This window comes from Panthera tigris, chromosome C1 (assembly GCF_018350195.1).
Source record: "Panthera tigris isolate Pti1 chromosome C1, P.tigris_Pti1_mat1.1, whole genome shotgun sequence".
In the NCBI taxonomy this organism is placed as follows: domain Eukaryota; kingdom Metazoa; phylum Chordata; class Mammalia; order Carnivora; family Felidae; genus Panthera; species Panthera tigris.
Genome location: NC_056667.1, coordinates 174569918 through 174591274, shown reverse-complemented (window position 1 = coordinate 174591274; position 21357 = coordinate 174569918). Strand labels below are relative to the sequence as shown.

The 21357-nt window shown below is 37.0% G+C and overlaps 1 protein-coding gene across 10 annotated transcripts in view; it reads left to right on the top strand.

Moving 5' to 3' along the window:
- COL5A2 (collagen type V alpha 2 chain) overlaps nucleotides 1–21357 on the top strand; it is a 381687-nt gene that overhangs the window by 223556 nt on the left and 136774 nt on the right. The window contains exon 1 of one of the 10 annotated variants that reach the window (XM_007094662.3): nucleotides 11195–11430. The exons of the other annotated variants lie outside the window; for them this stretch is intronic. Coding sequence (XP_007094724.1) covers nucleotides 11334–11430 — 97 coding nt within the window. The 5' untranslated portion in view covers nucleotides 11195–11333. Of the gene's footprint in view, nucleotides 1–11194; nucleotides 11431–21357 lie in introns of those variants that run through there. 10 annotated transcript variants of the gene reach the window in all.

Here is a 21357-nt window from a genome sequence, read left to right as displayed (position 1 = left end):
AGGATTGCTGGAGGGGAGGTGGGTGGGGAGATGGGCTAGATGGGTGATGGATTAAGGAGGGCACTTGTTGTATTGAGCACTGGGTGTTATATGTAAGTGATGAATCACTAAATTCTACTCCTGAAACTATATGTTAACTAACTAAATTTTAACTGACTAAAGTTTAAATAAAAAATTGTAACAGGAAATAAAAGAACATTGAAAAACTTGGATACATAGTGACACATTTTTAATATTTAATTAAGACTTCAATTACTGTGGTCAGAGCTTATCTGAATTCATAATTATATACAGTAAAACATTGGTTTGTGAGCATAATTAATTCCGGAAACATGCTTGTAATCCAAAGCACTTGTATAGCAAAGTTAATTTCCACATAAGAAATAATGGAAACTCAAATGATTCTTTCCACAACCCAAAAATATTTATAGGAAAATGATTACAATACTATAATACAATACAAAGTAACGAAGAAAATACAAAATGTAAAGAAAAACAAATTAACCTGCACCTACCTTTGAAAACCTTCCTGGTTTTCACTATCACTGACAGAATCACTGCTATCTATTGACTCAATGGAATCTTTTCCTGCATGGGGCCATTGTATATGTTCGCACAGATGTTGACTATAGTGCAGTATTAGTAAACTCTTGTCATAAACCGTATTTAATGTAACTGGCAATAAGGCAGCAGAGGAAAGGATCTATATCTGTAGGCAGCCTGACCTAGAATGAAACAAAGCATTCCTAAACTTACTTTTGAATGGAAAAGCAAAGGACTGTATTTTTTGACGTGATAAAAAATATACACTAGTGCCAGTTGTGGGCACCTTCCAAGGTTCAGAAAAATCACTGATTTCTGCCAAACACCATGGTCTGAGACTGAGTATTTGGGCAGGGGAGATGATCACCCACAATCCTGCAGTGAGAGAGAGAGAGAGAGGGAGAAACCATTGGCTCAAATGTGATCATGTGACATTCAGCATCACATACTACTTGTATGTATTGCAACACATCGCTTATTTATCAAGTTAAAATTTATTAGAAATGTTGGCTCGTTTTGCAGAACACTCACAAGAATAAGTTAACCCAATTCAAGGTTTTACTGTATTTACACAAAAATGAGCTCACTGTTACTTGAAGATATTTAAATAAAAATTATAATCCAAGTGCATCATATATTTTTTTTTTAATTTCTTTTTAACATTTATTCATTTTTGAGAGACAGAGACAGAGCGTGAGTGGGGGAGGGGCAAAGAAAGAGGGAAACACACAACCCAAAGCAGGCTCCAGGCTCCGAGCTGTCAGCACAGAGCCCAATTCAGGGCTTGAACAACGGACTGTGAGATCATGACCTGATCTGAAGTCAGACACCCACCGAACTGAGCCACCCAGGCGCCCCTATATTTTTTATTCAATAATGTCATCTTATCTCATTAATGATTATTAAAGTACTTGCATACTATAAATAATTTTGATAGTAGGGATTGTGAAATTCCTGCTTTTCAACATTGATTTAAGACTTACTGCTGATGGTCATTTCCCATTTGATGTATCTACATTGGGGAGAGAGAGATGGGATGAATCTTTTTATTACTCACAGATTATCTAAAGAAGTATTTAAAAAATCATTTTGAGGGGCCCCTGGGTGGTTCAGTCAGTTGAGCATCTGACTTTTCATTAGTTTGAGTCCTGCATCAGGCTCACTGCTGTCAGCACAGAACCCACTTCAGATCTTCTATCTCCCTCACAATCTGCCCCTCCCCAGTTTGTGCTCGCTCTGTCAAAAATAAATACTTAAAAGATATTGGTTGGAATGCTTCTGACATATTGATAACTGGTATATTTTTTTTATTCAAACACTGAACACAAATATGAAATGTAAAACAAAACTACAGCATAAATGAACTTCAAATGGCAATTTTATATAGAATGCTATTCTTTCCTAAGAGCCAATTTACAAAAACTTCTTGCATATTCTCTCAAAGGCAGAGAACTCCACAGCTCAGCAGATAGCACTGAATTTACTAAAGGGGCTGAAGCAGTAGTTTGCCCCAATACACAGGAAAATTTTAAATATTAAACAAAGTGCTGATGGACTTGGGAAAGGTGATAAAATATGTTACATTAATTTCCTTGCCCTCTACTTCCCTCTCCATCCCAAGGACACAATTCCCAGACCTCTGACGGCCAGATAATGGTCAACTGAACAATGTAAGAACTGAGTCTGATGGACTGAATGACTCCTTATTTTGTTGAGAAGCAACTTGACTCTGAGGCTTTTAATATTTTGAAAGGAGTATATGGAACATAACAAGCTCATTTGGTATAAATGGCCTTTGGTGTCATTGAGTTTCTGGACAATTTCTCCTTTGTAGCCTGTACCTAGCCCTGCCATCTAAAAAGTTTCCCTCAGGGGAAGCCCTGACTCATGGACTCTCATTTTAGCTACAGAGAATTGTCTATTCCAATACAAACAATTATCCATGTTTTAGGATTTATTAGGCTTAGTAAACAATGGATTAATGGTTAATAATGAAGGAATAAACTTAAAAATATAAACATAGAAATTTAAGAAAAGGAATGAACAGCTGATACATGCTAAGCATGGATGAAATCACAGAACCAGACAAAAAAGGCTACCCACTGTGTAATTTCATTTATATAATATTCTGGAAAGTCAAAGCTATAGGGACGGAAATCAGATCAGTGGTTCCCAGATGCGGATGGGAAAAGATTGACTCCAAATGGAAGAACTTTTGGGGGTAATAAAATATCCTCTAGATTGTGAAGATGGTTACATGATTGTATGCATTTGTCAAAACACAAGGAAATGTACACCTAAAAAGGAGAATCTTGCTCTATTTAAAGCATGCCTTGGGGCACCTGGCTGGCTCAATAGAGCATGTGACTCTTAATCTTGGGATTGTGGGTTCAAACCCCACGTTGGGTGTAGAGATACTTAAAAATAAAAAAATATTTCAAAAATTTTAAAAATTTTAAAAAATAAATCATGCCTTAATAAACACAATATAAAAGCAAAAAAAGAATGAGAATTGAATTAGTGGAGCATACTGTTGTGGATAATTAAACTTCTATTTACCTTAGGTTTTCATCTTTATATAAATGTTAACAATTAAGTGTTATTTTATCAAGAATTTTTAAAATGTTTATTTATTTATTTTTAGAGAGAGAGAGAGAGCTAGTAGGGAGGGGCAGATAAAGAAGGAGAGAGAAAATCCCAAGTAGGCTCTGTGCTCAGCACAGAGCCTGATGCATGGCTCAATCAAGAGTTGGATGCTTAATTGACTAAGTCACCCAGGTGCCCCTGTTTTGTTTTTTTTTCAGATTCCGCATGTAAGTGAAATGATATGGTCTTTGTCTTTCTCTGAATTATTTCACTTAGCATAGTATCTTCGAGTTCTATCCATGCTGTCCCAAATGACAAGATTTCATTTTTTTATGGTTGAGTAATATTCCATTATATATATATTAACAGTTAAATTTTATTAAAAATTTTTTTTAACATTTATTTAGTTTTGAGACAGAGATAGAGACAGACAGAGCACGAGTGGGGAAGGGGCAGAGAGAGAGAGGGAGACACAGAATCTGAAGCAGGCTCCAGGCTTTGACCTGTCAGCACAGAGCCTGAGGCAGGGCTCAAACCCCTGGACCATGAGATTGTGACCTGAGCTGAAGTAGGATGCTCAACTGACTGAGCCATCCAGGCTCCCCAATAGTTAAATTTTAAACTATTGTAATGAGAAATTAAATGAGAATAGAATGATAAATTATGTGTTTTTTTTTTTAAAGAAGCACTAATGAGGTTATGTGTTTTTATTTAACTGGCACTTAGATATTACTTTTATGCCAGACCTTATCTAAGAGCTTTACAAATATCAACTATTTAATCCTCCTAACAACCCAATGAGGTAGGCAATATTATATTTTCATTATGCAGACAAGGAAACTATGCAGAGAAGATATGCAATGTTTTCATGGTCACCTAGCCGGTAAGTAGTGGGCCAGGATTTGGACACCGTCAGTCCAGCTTCAGAGTCTGTGCTCATAACCACTACACTTCTGCAGAATTTATTGTTACTATTGTTATTATTTTATATAACAAAATATATTATATATTTTTTACCTTTATTGAAGTATAAGTGATAAATAAAATTATGTATCTTTAAGGTGTAGAAAGTGATTTTATATATATACACATATATGTTTATATATATATATACACATTGTGAAATAACAACTATAATCAAGTTAATTAACACATCCATCATCTCATATAATTATCTTTTTGTGTGTGTGGTGAGAACATTTAAGACCTACTCTTTTAGCACATTTCAAGTATACATAGTCACTATGCTGTACATCAGATCTCATTTCTGCAGACTTTTTTGATACTGCCTTTCCAGTTAGTAAAAATCTGAATTATAGTTTAATTATCATGAGGTACAATGGATAGAGTGCTAGCATTCGGAAGCCTATGTTTGAGACTGTTTGCATTGTGTAACTTCTGAAAAGTCACTAATCTCTCTGAATCCCAGTATAAAACGTGATTATCCTGACCATATTACTTTACTGGGTTATTGTGAGTCTCAAAGACTATGTATGTACTCAAATGGTATGTAAAGAGTAGGATGCCACACAAGCCAACATTATTTATCAGGTAGGTCACTTAGAATTTTGGCACACAGAACGCTCCATAACTTCTAAATGTGACTATTGATTGCCTCAGGAGATAAGACTGTATTTTGGAATGTAAAATTGCAAAATTTCTCAAAATATGACTTACTCTGAAACATATTTACATTAAAATGAAAGTTCATAACATAAGAAGTTAACAATTTCCAATACAAAAAATTATTTCTAATTATGCCTAGGTGTAGGAAGATGTATTTTTATTACAAATACTCAGCTAGAGGTAAGCTATATTTATAAAGTTTGGATACGGATAGCATTCGTGACTAAATACGTTGGTTCATATATTTGTTTACTTGAAAAAATGTGGTGCTAAATACATTTCAAGGGATTCTCCCAGTGTTGTCATTTGTTTAAAAAAAAAAATCAGTGATGGAGTTTAAGCTAAGGAAATAAACATCATATAATGTCTTTGAACCTCAGCTCCTTATTATGAAAAGACTGTGCAGCCAGAGTTCTACACCTGGATCTGGTAATTTCTTGATGTATGACACGCCATGAGTTATTTATTTTCTATGAGCCTCAATTTCCTTTCTTCATGTGTAAAACAGGGAAAATAATAGCACTTACCCCATAGCATTGATTTAAGGATTAAGTTAATACATATAAAACGCTTACATAGTTTTTGCAACAAGTACTTAATACATTTTACCATTATTACTATTGTTATGGTTATTATTTTCAGTGACTTTCTGCCAGAAAGAGAGTATATTCATAATATGCAGACTTTTTCTCTTCAAAAATTATGGTTATGGTATTTCATAGCATATATGTGCAGAGATCCACCTAATCAGTTCTGTGCCGTTCTTCTATTTTGTTACCCATTGCTCTTCCTAGCTGAGCTATTCCTTTCACCAGGACCATCATTTTCCTAGTCCTCTGTGTTGACATCTTAGAATCATTTTCATTTGTTTCACTGCCACTTCTGTCATGGCCTTTCAATCATCAAGTTCTACTGATTGTTTACCAAACAATATGGGTTCAACAAATAACCATTGGGCAAATATAAATAACCAAACAATATCTATAATATCAGGAAGCTTCCAATTTGATAGGGGAAACAGACATGTAAATATAATGTGGTGTTAGAGTAGTTTGTACAGAACATGGTGGCCAGTTCTATGAAGGAACAGGCTGGTTTGTCCGCGTGGAGGGTGAGGTGGTAAAATTTGAGCTTTGCCGGCTCTATCATACTCTTCGTTGGCAGAGATGTCCTTTCAACTTTCTTTATCTAATTTCTCAGTGATTTTATTTCCAAAATACATCTTGAATCCCTCTGCTTCTTTCTATTTTCACTGCATTTCCCTAGTCCAAGAAACCATCATGTTTCATTTGGTGTAAAAGTGCTTCCTAACCTGTGTCCTCACTTCCATTCTCGCCTTGCTAAAATACATTTCTCATAAGTCATTTAGATTAAAAAAAATACAGTACTAATACTAGAGCACATTATTCCTCTGTTTAAAACTCTTTAATAGGGGTGCCTGGGTGGCTCAGTCGGTTGACTATCTGGCTTTGGCTCAGGTCATGATCTCACAGTTTGTGGGTTTGAGCCCCGCATTGGGCTCTGTGCTGACAGCTTAGAGCCTGGAGCCTGCTTCAAATTCTGTGTCTCCTCTCTCTTTGCTCCTCCCCCGCTCATGCTCTGTCTCTCTCTCTCTCCTTCAAAAATAAATAAAAACATTAAAAAAACTTTAAAAAAAACTCTTTCATAGATTCTCATTGCATTTAGAAAAAAAATCTAAACTCCTCTTCATGATCTGTGAGACTTTACCAACAGACTATCGCCATAAAGGCTTTCTTTTTATTTTTGCATATTCAAAGTTTATTCCTATGTTTCATAGGAGCAATAATGGCCTTCCAAAGATGTCCATGTCCTAATCTCCAGAAGCTGTGAATATGTTACCTTTCATGTCAAAAGGACTTTGCAGATGTGATTAAGGATCTTGAGATGGGAGAAATTATCCTGGATGATATAGGTGGAAACAGTATAGTCACATGTGTCCTTAGAGCCAAAGAACCTTTCTTGCCTGTGGTCAGAGAAAGATGTGGTCACAAAAATAGTGTCAGAGTGATGCTATGTTGCTGGCTTTGAAGATGGAGGAAGAGGCTGTGGGAACGTGAGTGACCCCTAGAAGGTTGAAAAGGCAAGGAAATGGATTCTCTGCCAGAACCTCTAAAAAGGAATGCAGGCCTGCTGACACCTTGATTTTGGCCCAATGACACCTAGACTTCTGACCTACAGAACTATAAGATGGTACATTGTATTGTTTTAAGCCACTAAGTTTGTGATAATTTTTATGGCAGCCATAGAAAATTAATATATAATTCCAAGCCACATACACCTGCTGTTACCTCTGTTTAGAATGCCATTTTTTCCCCCTGTTCTCTAGTGATAGAGCCTTTTTCAAATTTTAGGTCTCAGATTCCCTGTTACTTCTTTCAGATGGCCCTAATCTTCAGCATTCTTCCCACCACCACCTCCTGAACAACTCTAAAACAACTCTTTATTTCCTTCATGGCATATCATTGTCTGGAATTACCTGTTTTCATATTTACTCACTTATTTATTATTGTTTTTCCACTCAAGGTTGTAAGCTCTCCAGCATCAGGGACTTTGTTTGTGTTGTTCACAGATATATCCTCAGTTCCTGGAGTAGAACCTGGCAAATAATAGGTATTCAACAAATATTTGTTGAATAAGGGAATGAACTAGACAAGGGAAATGGTTATTTCAGGCAAAGGTCAGAGCCTGAGCAAAATTCTGAGGTGTGAAACTGCTTATGTGCCTGGGAAAATTTATGTTTCCAATGGCTGAAGCCAAAAGAGGAAAACAGAAAGAGATGGGAACCAAGAAGTAGGCATTTTCCTCCTCCCTGTGCCCTCCTTTCTCCCCTCCTCCTCCTTCCCTCTTAAAATATTATGTCACTATATCTTGTAAGTACTTGGGAGTTAATGTAGTTTAGGGTTTTTTGTTTTTTTTTTTGTTTGTTTGTTTGTTTTTTTTTTTTTAGAAGGGGGAAATAATTGAGTGAAGAAACATGTAATAAAGCCAACAAGACTTGGCAATCAATTGGATGTATGTTGAGGGAGAAGGAAGGGTGTCTTCCTATGTTCCTGATCTTTGGGACTATAATAATGGTGGCAGTGTTAATGGGTACAAAGAACAATGAGAGATAATGGTTTCATTTTGGACTCTTTGAGCTTGGTGAACTTGTTCAGAGGAAGATGTTCAATGCAGACACTTAGAAATACAAGTCTGCAAGAGCACTTGGTTGGCTCAGTAGGTTGAGCATCAGACTTTGGCTCAGGTCATGATCTCATTATTTATGAGTTCAAGCCCCACATAGGGCTCACTGCTGTCAGTGATGAGCCCCTTCGGATCCTCTGTCTCCCTCTCTCTGCCCCTTGTGTATGCAGCACCATCTTAAAATAAAAAATAAAAATTAAAAAAAAAGAAATACAAGTCTGCAGATCTATAATTCAGGAAGAAAGCCTTGACTGGAAGTCGTTAGCATGTAAATGAAAATGAACTCCAGCGATCTAATAATTAATATAGCCCAAGAGAATGGGCAGCATAGGTAACATGCTGATGGGACAATGTTGGAAAAACACAATAACTCTCTGAAAGGAATTAGAAAAGGATGTTTGACCAGAAAAGCAAGGAATATAAGAGGAGTATGTAGGACCAGGGAGTCTTGAGAGGAAGGAGTTTCAGTAAGAAGAGAATAGTCAGAGTATCAAATACTATAGGGAAGGAAGATGAAAAGTCTTTGGGTTTATCAATAAAGAGATATGGATGTCTCTGGTACTGCTGGCGATGATATTCTAATGCAAAGGGTGAAGTATAACTGAGGGGTGAGGGAGTAGAAGGGGAAAAAAGAGACTACACAAGATGAGTACTTAAGGGAAATCTTTGGGTTTTTTTGTTTCTTTTTTGAGGATAGAGATGACACAGAAAAATGTCCTGCAGGAGATGTGAAGGGATGGGATAAAGAGGACCAAGGGAGGGGTGCCTGGGTGGCTCAGTTGGTTAAGTGTCTGACACTTGGTTTTGGCTCAGGTCATGATCTCACAATTTGTGAGTTCAAGCTGAACTGTACTGAAGGCATGGAGCCTGCTTGGGATTCTCTCTCTTTTCTTCTCTTCCTGTCCCTCCCCCTGCTCATGCTCTCTCTTGCTGTCTCTCTCCCTCTCTCTCTCAAAATAAGTAAACTAAAAAAAAAAGGAGTGTCAAGGGAATGATCAACTGTGAGGGTGCTGAGACATCTTTTCTCTGGAGACTGGAAATATTGGTGTCAGGCAGATCTAAGACGTAGGAAGAAATAAACATACTCACTTGGGAGTCAGACATCTCTGGTATAGAACCCTAAACCCTAAATCTACCACTTAGTAGCTGAGCAAACTGGAGCAGGTAAATTTCTTTGAATCATAATTCCTTATATATGATTTGAAAAAATAATAACTTTCAAGGTTGCTGTGGAAATTGAATTGGTAAATGCTTACTCAGGAGGTGTGTATTATTATCATGTGTATACTTGGGAAGGGCTTCACTGAAATTGAGATGGATTTATGAGCTCCCCACGTAAGCACTGAGGCCTAGAATCAGTTCTTCAAGGACTAAGAAATGGTTGAGTCCTCTATCCTGAATGCAACCACATCTATAAAACAGACACACCTGGTGAACACCTGTGTACGTTTTACTCTTGCAAATTGTAATGTAGGATCCTAATAGATGATAGAGGAAAAGCCTGAGTCACAAAGCTCCCAGAGACGAGCTAATTTATCACAGCTGTCCTGAGAATATTTGCTGTGTCCCCATCATACCATGTGCTTTTGGTTTGATAGGAAGAAGAGGCTGAAGCTGGAGGGAACCGTGAGAGGCTGAATTGCGTTTTTAATCTTTCTTGTAAAAGTGAAAAATTAAACTGAGAGATCCAGGGTTCAAGGTGCTTGGAAAGTTGAGCCCCTCTGGAATATTTCTCCAGAGATTCTAGCTCCCAGCTAAAATTCAAAGGTTCTTGGATTTCTTCTATTAAAAGTGATCATGTATTACTTAGCTAATTGCACTCTATAATCTGTCCTTTCTCTGAATTTCTACTGGCCTTAATGCACTCCCCAATGTATTTATATGCTCTGGCTTATGTTTCTTTGTTTCATGTAAATTTATCTTTTTTAGCATCTACTTGTGTTCCTTGATGACAATGGGACAAGGCCTTCAGTTATTTCGTGTCGTTTTCTCCCTCAGTGCTTCGTATGGTGCAAGGTACCTACCTGATCACTGCGTAGTTACTATAAGCAGTTGGCTCACCTGTATTGTATAGGACAGCCACTCTGGGTCTAGGTGTACTCAAGGCAGTGAATGTATTAGATCATGTACAACACTCAGAGGTCATTAAGATCTTGGCAAGCAAGAGGGGTGGCACAAAAATTCATGAATATTGCTCTTAAAGGGCATGTGCAACTGGGACTACCACAGTCCCTGAAAGACTGGTGTAGGAATAATAACTCCACCATCGACTCTTATGTAGCTCTTTGCAATTTGGAACTTAGTTAATAATACACTACTCATTTTAGTGTCCCTAAACCTTAAACACTGGTCAAGGCAGAGCCCTTTTCTCAAATGAGAAAATGGGAGTGCCCCAGAGATAAAGGACTTTGTGTTTACGAAATTGGTAAGTGGCAGAGCTGTTGTTGAAAATGAGACTTGCTGGATCCAAATGCAGTATACTTCCCATTCCTCTACACTAACATAGTCGACTAGTTTTCTACGTAATAAAACTTTCTGGGCCAAAAGGGATCTGCAGATGTGTTCCACTAAACAAGAGATGTGGAGAAATGCGGAGATCATCTTAATTCAAAGTAGGATGCATCACAAATTCATTCATCTCAAGCAGTTTCCTTCACCTGAAGCTTACCTGGGCACAGTTTTAATAGTCCCCTTCCAGAATCTGGGAAAAGAAACTGAATCTGGAAAAAGAAACACAGTCTGTCAAGGAGACAAGAATACTTCCTCTTCAGTGAAAAGAAAGGGTTAAAATTTGATCCTTTGAAAGTTTAAGGTGGACAAGAGTCCTGAATTATCTAGACACCAAAGAGTAGGCAAAAAGGCTGTGTAGCTTATAGGGAAAAAAGTGAAGGGGTGTGTGTCTGGGGGAAGGATTAGGGAGGGGAGACTAGGACTATTTCCTTCTAACAGGCTTTCTGTTAAAAAACAAAAGAAAGAAAGAGAAAGAGAAATAAACATTTGTTCCTGTGATTAAGCCCTCATTTGTGTTTAAAACATAAATGAAGTAGGGACAGTTCAAGGCACAGAGGCGCGTGTTCTGATTTGGTTGTTTACCATCAATCAGACCGTTGCTTGGCAGACACTGGATGGTTATGAGCCTGAACAAGCTGAAAAGGGGCAGGAAAAGAAGTGGAGGCAGCATTCTTCCTATTTAAAGCTGCATCGCTTGAAAAAAGTTTTCTCAGACTGTGCTGGAGCTGGTGCTGAAAAAGGGGGTTTGCAAAGGCTGCCCTGGGGCTGGTGCTAAAAGAGCCCGCAGCTGACTTCATGGTGCTACAATAACCTTAGAATCTACTTTTCACTCCCAGGAGGACCCACATGTCTAATATTTAGACATGATGGCAAACTGGGTGGAAGCAAGACCTCTCCTCATTCTTACTGTTTTATTAGGGCAGTTTGTCTCAATAAAAGCCCAGGAAGAAGGCGAGGATGGTGAGTTTGCTGTTTGCTTTGCTTGTGGTGTTTACTGCACGGTTTGGGAAATAGGTGGAATGTTAAGCCTCGGGAAGGAAGAGCGTGAAGAGGAAGTTCTGGTTTGAAGTTGAGAAGGGGGCTGACAGATTTGCACCTGGGAAACGGCTCTCTCTCGGAAGACAATCAGGATATTTGTAAATGCGGAGCTTCTCCATCTGCCGTTGGGCTGCATGTTTCTGGGAAACCCTAGAAGTCCTTTTGCCTGAATGTGGACAGTGGGAAGTTTAAAAGAAATGGAGAGTGCTTAAAACGGAGCACTAAAAGCACTTTTAGTCAGAGGAGTTCTGTTCTGTGGGCTGGAGTTTTCAGAGCAAGGAAAAGTCGCAGCAGGAGCTGGGTAGGGTGGAGTCTTTTTTGTACGGAACTTCAGCTGCTTCATACAATTCTTTGTTTAGAAAAACCTCTGCAGCCACTCTGATAACTGATTTTTCTTTGTCTTTGGCTCCTTATTCTTTTCTCTTTACAGACTTTTACTTCTTTCCCATTTTCATTTGTGATCTTAAACCACTTTTGCTTACTGAGAGACAGTCTCGTTTACTTGTCCGTGACAGAGGCTGATAGAAGCCAGATTTCTTAAACAGTGGTATTTTCCCACCCTACTGACTTGATTATCAGGACAGTGGTGGCTCCCTGCTGGATGGCGGAAGGCTGCAAATCGGCATGCCTTATATATAATGTATTTATCATGGAGTATTTGCATGGGCATTATCCTTTAGACACAAGTTTCATTTCTTTTTTCTGATTTAAGGCAAATCTTGCCTGGTTACCGATTTTTTTTTTCCTATGCAATTTGCTCATGGTTAGAGTTGGGTGGCATGGTATGGTTAAGCAAAAATGCATGGCTGCTATAGAATATAAGAAAACATTTAAATTGGTTCCACTCATTATTAAATCCTTATTCTCCAGACATGTTTTTTTTCATAATAGACCATATAGATTTTCATAACTATTTAACATCAAACTCAAGCTTTTAAAACTTAGCACATTTAAACTTTTCTGTTATTGTCTTTTATATATATTTTGAGTGTATATATATATATACAGATATATGCATATGTGTGTGTATATTTTTTAATACCTGCTTCTGTGTATTTTTGCTCTGAAGATGTTCATAAAATTAATCTACAGGCCACAAGGTCTAAAAATCATTTAAAGAGTGAAAATAAGAATGTGAAATGAATACCCAACAATCTGTCCAGAGTCCCATAGAGGGGGCACTTTCTAAAATCTTGTAACTTTTTACGTTACTTTTTATGTTTTAAAAAACGAGGCAATTCATAAAAGGTAAAACTGTTGAGTTTCTTTGAAATGGTGTGAAAAACATTAGTTGTTTGGAGGGGAGGCGAAAATAATTGAATAGGTACTAGGAGTCAGGAAAGGGGAGGAAAAAATATGGAAAAATTACAATAGAAATAGCAAATTTAATTATAAAAGGAACAGTTCACTCCCCTCCCCCACCAAAACAATCAACAACTTTAGTTTAAAACTTAATTAACACAATTTTCCATGTCAATATACTTTAAAATGAACAACTTACTTTTATAAAGTGTGGAAATAATTGATCATGTGAATAAACGAAAAGAGTGTTTCATAAGGTATATGGAATAAGCCATATGTTAAAAGACTTTTCCAAATAATTGTAATTACTCTGTAGGTGTTATTGAAAAATGAGAGTTTAATGTTTTCTAATATTAATTTACCTAAATTTTAGAAATTTGATATTTGGTGCAAAACAGTCTCCATCTCCATACCAACCCCTCTTCCCCCTATATAACCAAACAGCACAGCAATCGGAATCCCAAACATCAGATTTTACAGAAAAAGTATAATTCCGTACATACACATGGTAAAACTTAAATTCCTCTGTTTTATTACTCAACCCAGGAGAAAATATGTGATAAAAATTCAATAGCAATAGAAAGTTGTATGGCCCAAATTAAAGGTAATATACACAAGAATTCCAGAATCTAGTATATTCAGAGTTTTGTAACTTGTATTGTACTTACTTACTGTTCATATTTTGGTTTCAGTTACATTGAATGGATACTTGGCAATACTTTATTCCCCCTGTTCAGGCTTGACACAAGCTTAATAAAAGTGTCAGAATTTTGAAACTCCATGTGATTTTAAGTTTGGGGAAGAGTAAGTTCAAGTAAATGCTTTAAACTAAAGAAATAGCTAAGGTTCACAGGCAAAACAAGTATATTTTTCAAATTTTGGCTATAACTAATTGATATAATGTGGTAGTGACTTTGTGTAAAAATATGTCCCCTTTGAAATGTAGACACATGTTATCACAGGTAACTACATGTTTACAAGCTTTTATAGTTTTCTTTTCAAGACTTCAAGGTATATTTTTTTATCTGTTTGACTGTGTTTATTTACCAGAAATGTCAACATAAGCACAGTGTCTGCCTGATAGAAATACTTATGAATGATGAGATAAGAGTAAATAAATAAAGTTTTAGGACATATAGGCCCAGATAATTACTACCTATCAATAAATATAAGAACTGAATTAATTTTTCACATTCCTAAGAACTGAAGGGAAGTTGGGCTAACTTTAGTTGACACTATTCAGTAACAAGAAGCAGAGTTAAGAAGACAAAATCAGCTTTTCATGAGTTTTGGGGTATATGTGTCTGTGATGGTGGTGGTGGGATGCTTTAAAAGATTCCCCATTTAGGGGCGCCTGGGTGGCTCAGTCGGTTAAGCGCTGACTTCGGCTCAGGTCATGATCTCATGGTTCGTGGGTTCGAGCCCCGCGTCAGGCTCTGTGCTGACAGCTCAGAGCCTGGAGCCTGTTTCAGATTCTGTGTCTCCCTCTCTCTCTGACCCTCCCCCGTTCATGCTCTGTCTCTCTCTGTCTCAAAAATAAATAAACGCTAAAAAAAAAAAAAAAAAAAAAAAAGGTTCCCCATTTGTTTTTTCTAGGAGAAAATACTATGAATTTATAGTAATTTTTATACTCTTAAACAAAGGTCTAACACCTATTGAGTTATGCACATTTTTGTTATTAGAAATGGACAGACTTAATCTGAGAATATAATCTTTGATATGAATCGTTGATTTCAACAACAGAGAAAGAATGGGGAGAAGGAAAGGTGCAGCATTGTACCATTTTATTTCCAGAGACCAGGTAGGTGACATAAACAAGTGAAGCAAGTGAGTGTTTGTATATCAACAGGGGATGATGGGCCTGTGGAGAACTGAAGATGCATATGCCCACTTTAAGGCATTCAAAACCAGTGTTTTCCAGAAAGCATTGCATAAGCCAAATACAATATCTCTGAGCGCCAAGTCTGGCTCATGGACCATAAATTTGCAACCCTCTTGTTGCAACCCTACACTGATATCCTGGACCCAAGCCAGCTTCTGATTACTAAGAGATGAAGGGCTCAGAGTCCTTTTTATATCATGGTTTCTTCCATTTTTATGCCACATCTACCATTTATCTCATTATTATAATACAAACTTGAAGACACAAGTGCTCATTACTTAGTACTACTTGGCCCAGATTGTTTTAAATGGTACTTAGTACATTACTAAGTAGTACTTGGATTGGATCATTTTATAGGAAGTAGAGAATATGAATACATAGCTTACGATACTTGAAAATTCATAAATTGTTTTAAACTCATTACTATTGAAATAGATACTTTGGATTATGTAGGACATACAACCTTTTCTTTCATAGTGGATGTTTTAATCTAGATTCAGCTGCATATACCAGAATGCAATTGTTTAAATTTTTTTTAAAGTGCTTTTTTTTTTTTTTAATAAAAGAAAGTTTTAGTTAGGTAGTGAAAGGCTGGTATATTAGCTGTACAAAGTCATCAAAGACTCCGTCTCTTTCTAGTTCTCTACTCTCATATTCCTGGGGTATAATCCTTGATGTTATGGTCTTAGATGGCTGCTGGATTTCCAGCCGTTACATTTACTTTCCAGGCATCTGGATACAGGATGAGAGACGAAGGCTGTGATTCTCTCTTTATTCATGGAGACTATTAAGTCTTCATCCCACTTCAACTTACTTGTGGCCAGAATTCAGTCATATGGTCACACAAAGCTACAAGGGTGGCTGGGAAATGCAGTCTTTTAGGTGAGTAGCACTAGCAGCGTACTCTACTGAATAGAATTATGTTACGAAAGAAATAAAAGAGAGAATAGCTGTTAGGAGGCAAATATAGTCCCAACCGCAATGAGTGTAACTGTCACCCACTTTCATTGGAATAGATCTAGTTTCACTGGGCAGGATATAGTTGTGTGACCAGATATACCCTTGTTATTGGTCACTTCCAAGTAGTCCATGAAGCCAAGAACATTGGATGGCACTTAAATTAGACTGCAGCTTTTTGCTTTCTAATTCTTTTAAAATACATTTAGAAGTACCTATAACTTTTATCCAAACTAAAGTGAGGCTTTATTTTGAAGAGTATATCTCTCTCTATAGATGTAGACTGGTAGATTGATAGATACAGATAATTTTTTATATTGACAGAACAACATGTGCATTGACCATGACTCTTTAGGTTAGTGGGTAAGCAATCCACAGATCCACATTGAGCTGGCTGAATAATCATCTGAAGAGCTTGTTACTGATATAGATTCTAGGCTTCCCTCTTTTCCAGATATCTTGATGTAGATGGTTTGGATGGGATTTGGGAAGCTGTCTAGGTGATTCTGATTCCTGTTGGTTAACCACTATACTGCATTTCTGCCTAACATCGTTTTGATATTGACGTGGACCAGTTGGCTTCTTGTTCCAAGACTACACAACTGTGGTGTGGAAATAACTTGCTATTCTACTTATTCCTTTCACTTACAAAGTTGCCTAATTAACGTTTGTAGAGAAACTGTGGCAAATTCACCACTGTGGCATTTCTGGAAAAATAACTCAATGCCCAAATCTTCTTCACAGCAGTTAGGTAAATCATTCTACTATGCAATGAGTACATCTTATTAAAATATATTTCCAGGTGGTTATATAATTTTCATTTTCTCTCTTACTTCCTGTCTTCACATTTTTAGAACACTTTTTCACCACAGGTCTAAAATTCATTGTATTGTTCAGTCTAGAAATGCGCATAATGCTGACTGTGAGGTAACAACACAAAGAGAAATCTTTGTTTTGAGTAGCTGGGACTTACAAGTTTGGAATAATGTTAATCTATGGCCACAGAAAAAAATCTTTTTTAAACAATGTTCTCCCACTTGAAGGACAATCTATACATCATCAGTGGCCTTTTATCACATTCATAAGATGTTTAAAAATCAGTCATTTTTTGACCTACTATGTTTTGTTTTGAATCACAACATTCAAAAATTTAGATTTACATATGAAAGATGTAGTAATGATAGAGGAAAAGACTAAAATTGTTATTAATTGATTTTATTATATAAATTTGGGCAAGTTGTACAAGTTTGTATAAAACAATGGAGTTGGGAAGATATTGACAATTCAGTTTTCCTCCCAATTTCTTTCCATGTAAATTTTACATGTATTTCATCTAAATTTCCTTTAAGATGTTGAGCTGTTATAATCAATATTTTTAGAACAATATTTTTAATCTACGCTTGCATTTGCTTGACGAGAGGAGCAGACTGTCTTATGGAATATTTTGCCTTAAAATTGTGGCCACATTGGCAGCTTTGATGTTTTTATTATATTTTATTGATGTTCAAAACTAAGCCCTTCCAAAGGAATCAAGTTGTTTTCATCTTATACATAATATATTCTCTAAGGAACAGTGTATAAGATAAATCACAATAATGCAAGATTTTTCTTATCCCCATGTTGCCTTCTACAGAGAAGGTAGTGATATTAACAATATTAATAAATTAAGATTAATGAATTAATGGAAACTTGTCCCTGTAGCTCTATGGTATAATGTTCAAACTCAAAAATGTTTGCATCCTTTTTTTTTTTTTAAGTTTCTCCTGGGAAGGAGAAAAGACAGTCTCACAGTTCTCTCTCTCTCTCTCTCTTTTTTTTTTTCTTTTTTTTTTTTCTTTTTTGGGTGTCTGCGCAATCAGAGTTATAAACCCAGTTTCAAGAGGCAACAAATATATTTTCAGTGGAAATGTTGCTTGCAACATAAGCATCATAGACTTATTGCAGTCTGCATACTGTAGTAAGGAAAGGAAGCCCAGTCCAACAATCACTGGGAAAACACATGGGGTTCTGGTCCATCTCTGCTATTTAGCTGTTTTGCAACCTGCAGAGTCCTTTAGTCTCACCAAGCCTTTGAGTCCTCATCTAAAATCAGGGAAAACGTACACACCCCTGTCAATCTGATGGGACTCCTAGGCAGATCATTTGGGAAAATTACCTGAAGGTAATTTTAGAGCACTTAAATGAGACACAGAGAGTGATATTCAATCTGATTTCAGTCATCACCGATACAAACCTTAGTGGTATATTTTTTACTTTACCTAATCTTTGAATTTATTTTGAGAAAACTTCTGGATTTGTTCCTCTTCTGTACTTTCTTTATTCTCAATTTCCCAGAGGAACTTGCTCCATCAATCATGTTCTCTTTTCTATAACTACAACCACTCTCTTTCTTTGGTGCTTTTCCCGCTACCTTATAAACAATCTCAGCTCTCTCCCAGGGCCCCTGTCTGGCTCCCACCCTTTCTTAATTCTTACCCTGCCTGCTTTAAAAGAGTAATATAGTTTTCTGTCTCTCCTTCCATGCCCTCACTCATCCCTATGCATTCTGACTTTTGCCTGCTCCCTTTCCCATTCCAGTTAAGCTAGTGGAGTAAGATGAAGACGAAAATGGCGATGTTTCCAGTGGGCTCCTTCTACCTGTCTTATCAGGCCTTTCGCCTTTATTTGATACAATTAACCACTCCAGCTTTCCTGAAAGACTACTCTCTGAAAAGTTCTTCCTCTAGCTACCTTACCTTTTCTTCTCAGCATGGGCTCCTTCTCTCCTTTTTTCCCTTAGCACTTTGTTTTCTCAGAGGATTTAGTTCACTGGTCTTCCCTGTATATTCTCTTCCTAGATCCATCTAGGAATCAATCACTCTCAGGGTTTTGCTTAACAGCTAACTGCCGATAATTCTCAAATCTCTTTCCAATCCTGAACTTCTACATGAACTTCAGAATTCTCCACTGATGGGCCATAACCACTTCAAGTTCAGTGTATCTAAAACTCAACTCATTATCTTTCCCCTAAGACAGGATAATTTTTCCTGTGTATTCCTTATATCAGTTAATGGCAACATCATCTTATCTGGTCACTCCAGCAAAACTCCAATCAGTTACCAAATTCTTCCGTTTTATCCACTAAATATTTCCTCAATATACCTCTTCTCCCTGTCTTCTCCAAACACCTCAGTTCAGGCCTACATTATATCCCTGGATAATTGCAGTAGCATTTAAATTCCCTGCCTTGCCTCCTGTGTGGCCACTTCCCACTTGCATGTGTATAGACCTCTTCTGTTGCCACTGTGATATAAAAATCTAAATCAAAAAACCTAAAATCTGACCACATCATTACCTTCCCTATAACCTTCCATTGACTCCAAAAATTTGGGGAAAGAATAATGTTCAAGCTCCTAAGCATGGCACACAAGACCTTCTAAGACCTGGCCTGTTTCTAGAATGTGAGTCAGATCAGCTGTAACTCCATGTCTCAAAATAAGAAATTGCTTGTAGTTTTGACCTCCCACTGCACATACACACATGCACTTTTCCTTTTTTTACCTCTGCTTTTCAGATTCCACTCCATGTTATGAATTCATTTTATGTATTAGGTACATAATAGTTATTCCATTCATATCCCAGTTGAATATTAATTTTTAAAATCTAAAAAAATTTCCCACCATTTATTTATTTTATTTTACTTTATGTTTATTTTATTTTTGAGAGAGAAAGAGAGAGAGAGAGACAGAGCACGAGCAGGGGAAGGGGCAGGGAGAGAGGGACACATAGGATCCGAAGCAGGCTTCAGGCTCTACACTGTCAGCATAGAGCCTGATGCGGGCTCGAACTCACCAACTGTGAGATTATCACCTGAGCCAAAGTCGGTGCTGAACCCACTGAGCCATCCAGGTGCCCTTCTTTTTTTTTCCCCCTGCCATTTATTCAAGTATCAGTGCACTTATTTCAAACTCAGGTTTTGCAAATTTGCATATTCTTGAGCAATTTTTTTTATTTCTCTGTCTTGGTTTCTTTATGTATACAATTAGAATGATAATATTTACCTCAAATAATTATTATGAACACTATCCCACATATAAACCACCTATATAGTATGGCTCCTAGCAAATAGCAGGAGCTCATTAAATGATAGTTGATATTATTATTCCATTACTACTTAATAACATAGAAATAATAATAAATGCTTATTGGGTGATTATGACGATGAAACTGTTAGTATGGAAAAATAAACAACTTTTGCTCTCAAAGAGATGAACGTCTAGTGTAAAACTTAAAATGCAAATTTTACCTACCATTGTATTATGGTCATTTTGATAATACATCGATGTATTTACCTGATTTCTAATTGGGCTATATTTTAAACCTATTTAAAATTTTTATTCTTCAAACAGTAGAGTTTTACTGTATTGGCTCCTTATATAGGTTTACTATGGGAAAAAACAAAAGAAACAAAAACATCTTTCCACTGGAGACTGGAGACTCATGGCCATGTGGTCTGAAGCATCACCCCCCACTTCCTGTTTCACACCCCCCCCACACACGTTTCATTCTGTGCAATGGTTTCCAGTGTGTGAGCAAGCCAAGCACGATTCATTCCATGCCCCAGTGCTACCTCATGCCTGTCTACCAGCTATGTCTATTTCAGAGTTTATTCTCTGAAAATATGATAGTCATAAAAATCTCTATTAAAAATTGGAAGCTTATTTTCCAAACCGCATTGCTCTGGGTTGCATTTGGAATGAGAGGAATTGCTTCACTGCACAGGGATTTACAAGGCAGCTCCCGGGACTATTTGGATACAGAAGTGGGGTGACCCATCTTTTCCCAGACTTCACAGCAAGTCTCTTCATTTTCCAAAGGTTGCTGGTTTCTTCACTCCTACTCCCAGGAGATTTTTGTGAAGTTTACTCCAGAAAGCAGAAACTGTGTAGGAAGTAGGCACATTATTCACACTCATGCTTTCCCTACTTTGCTGCACTTTTCATTCTTCCCAGTTTTTCACACTTTAATAAAATGATGGTTTTGACTTAGAGGGAGGCACGCTTATGGAATTTTACCAGATAATTTGTAGCTATGAATTTCTTTAACTAAATCTTTATTATCCAGTATGGTTGTTCTGTGGCCATCAGATTTAGATTTTTTTTTTCATTATGGAATTCTAAAAATATGGATGGTTTCCATAGCAAATAAATTCATTTATAGAGCTTTAATCTTTTTATTTATCTTAAATAGTAGTTGTATGCTTATTACTTGCTCCTGAGGTAGAGGAACCTATGCTATTTATGGTAGTTTGAAGTTATCCATAAATTATCCATTTATGCTAGTTTGAAATTATTTTTTTAATGATTATCTATTTTTGAAAGAGAAAGAGAGACAGAACATGAGTGGGGGAGGGGCAGAGAGAGAGGGAGACACAGAATCTGAAGCAGGCTTCAGGCTCTGAGGTGTCAGCACAGAGCCAGATGCGGGGCTCGAACTCACGAAGCACTAGATCATGAGCCAAAGTCGGACGCTTAACTAAGTCACCCAGATGCCCCTAGTTTGAAATTACTTTTAAGCCATTTCTGTCTCACTCTTTGCAGAGCTTTATATTGAAGAAATGATTAAGTTACAGTTTAATTCAGAACAGCGTGTTTTTCATGTTAGTGCTAATTTTTGAACTAGAATTTCTGGTAGGATGGGCTGGTGGACAGTGAAGTTAATTGATTGTC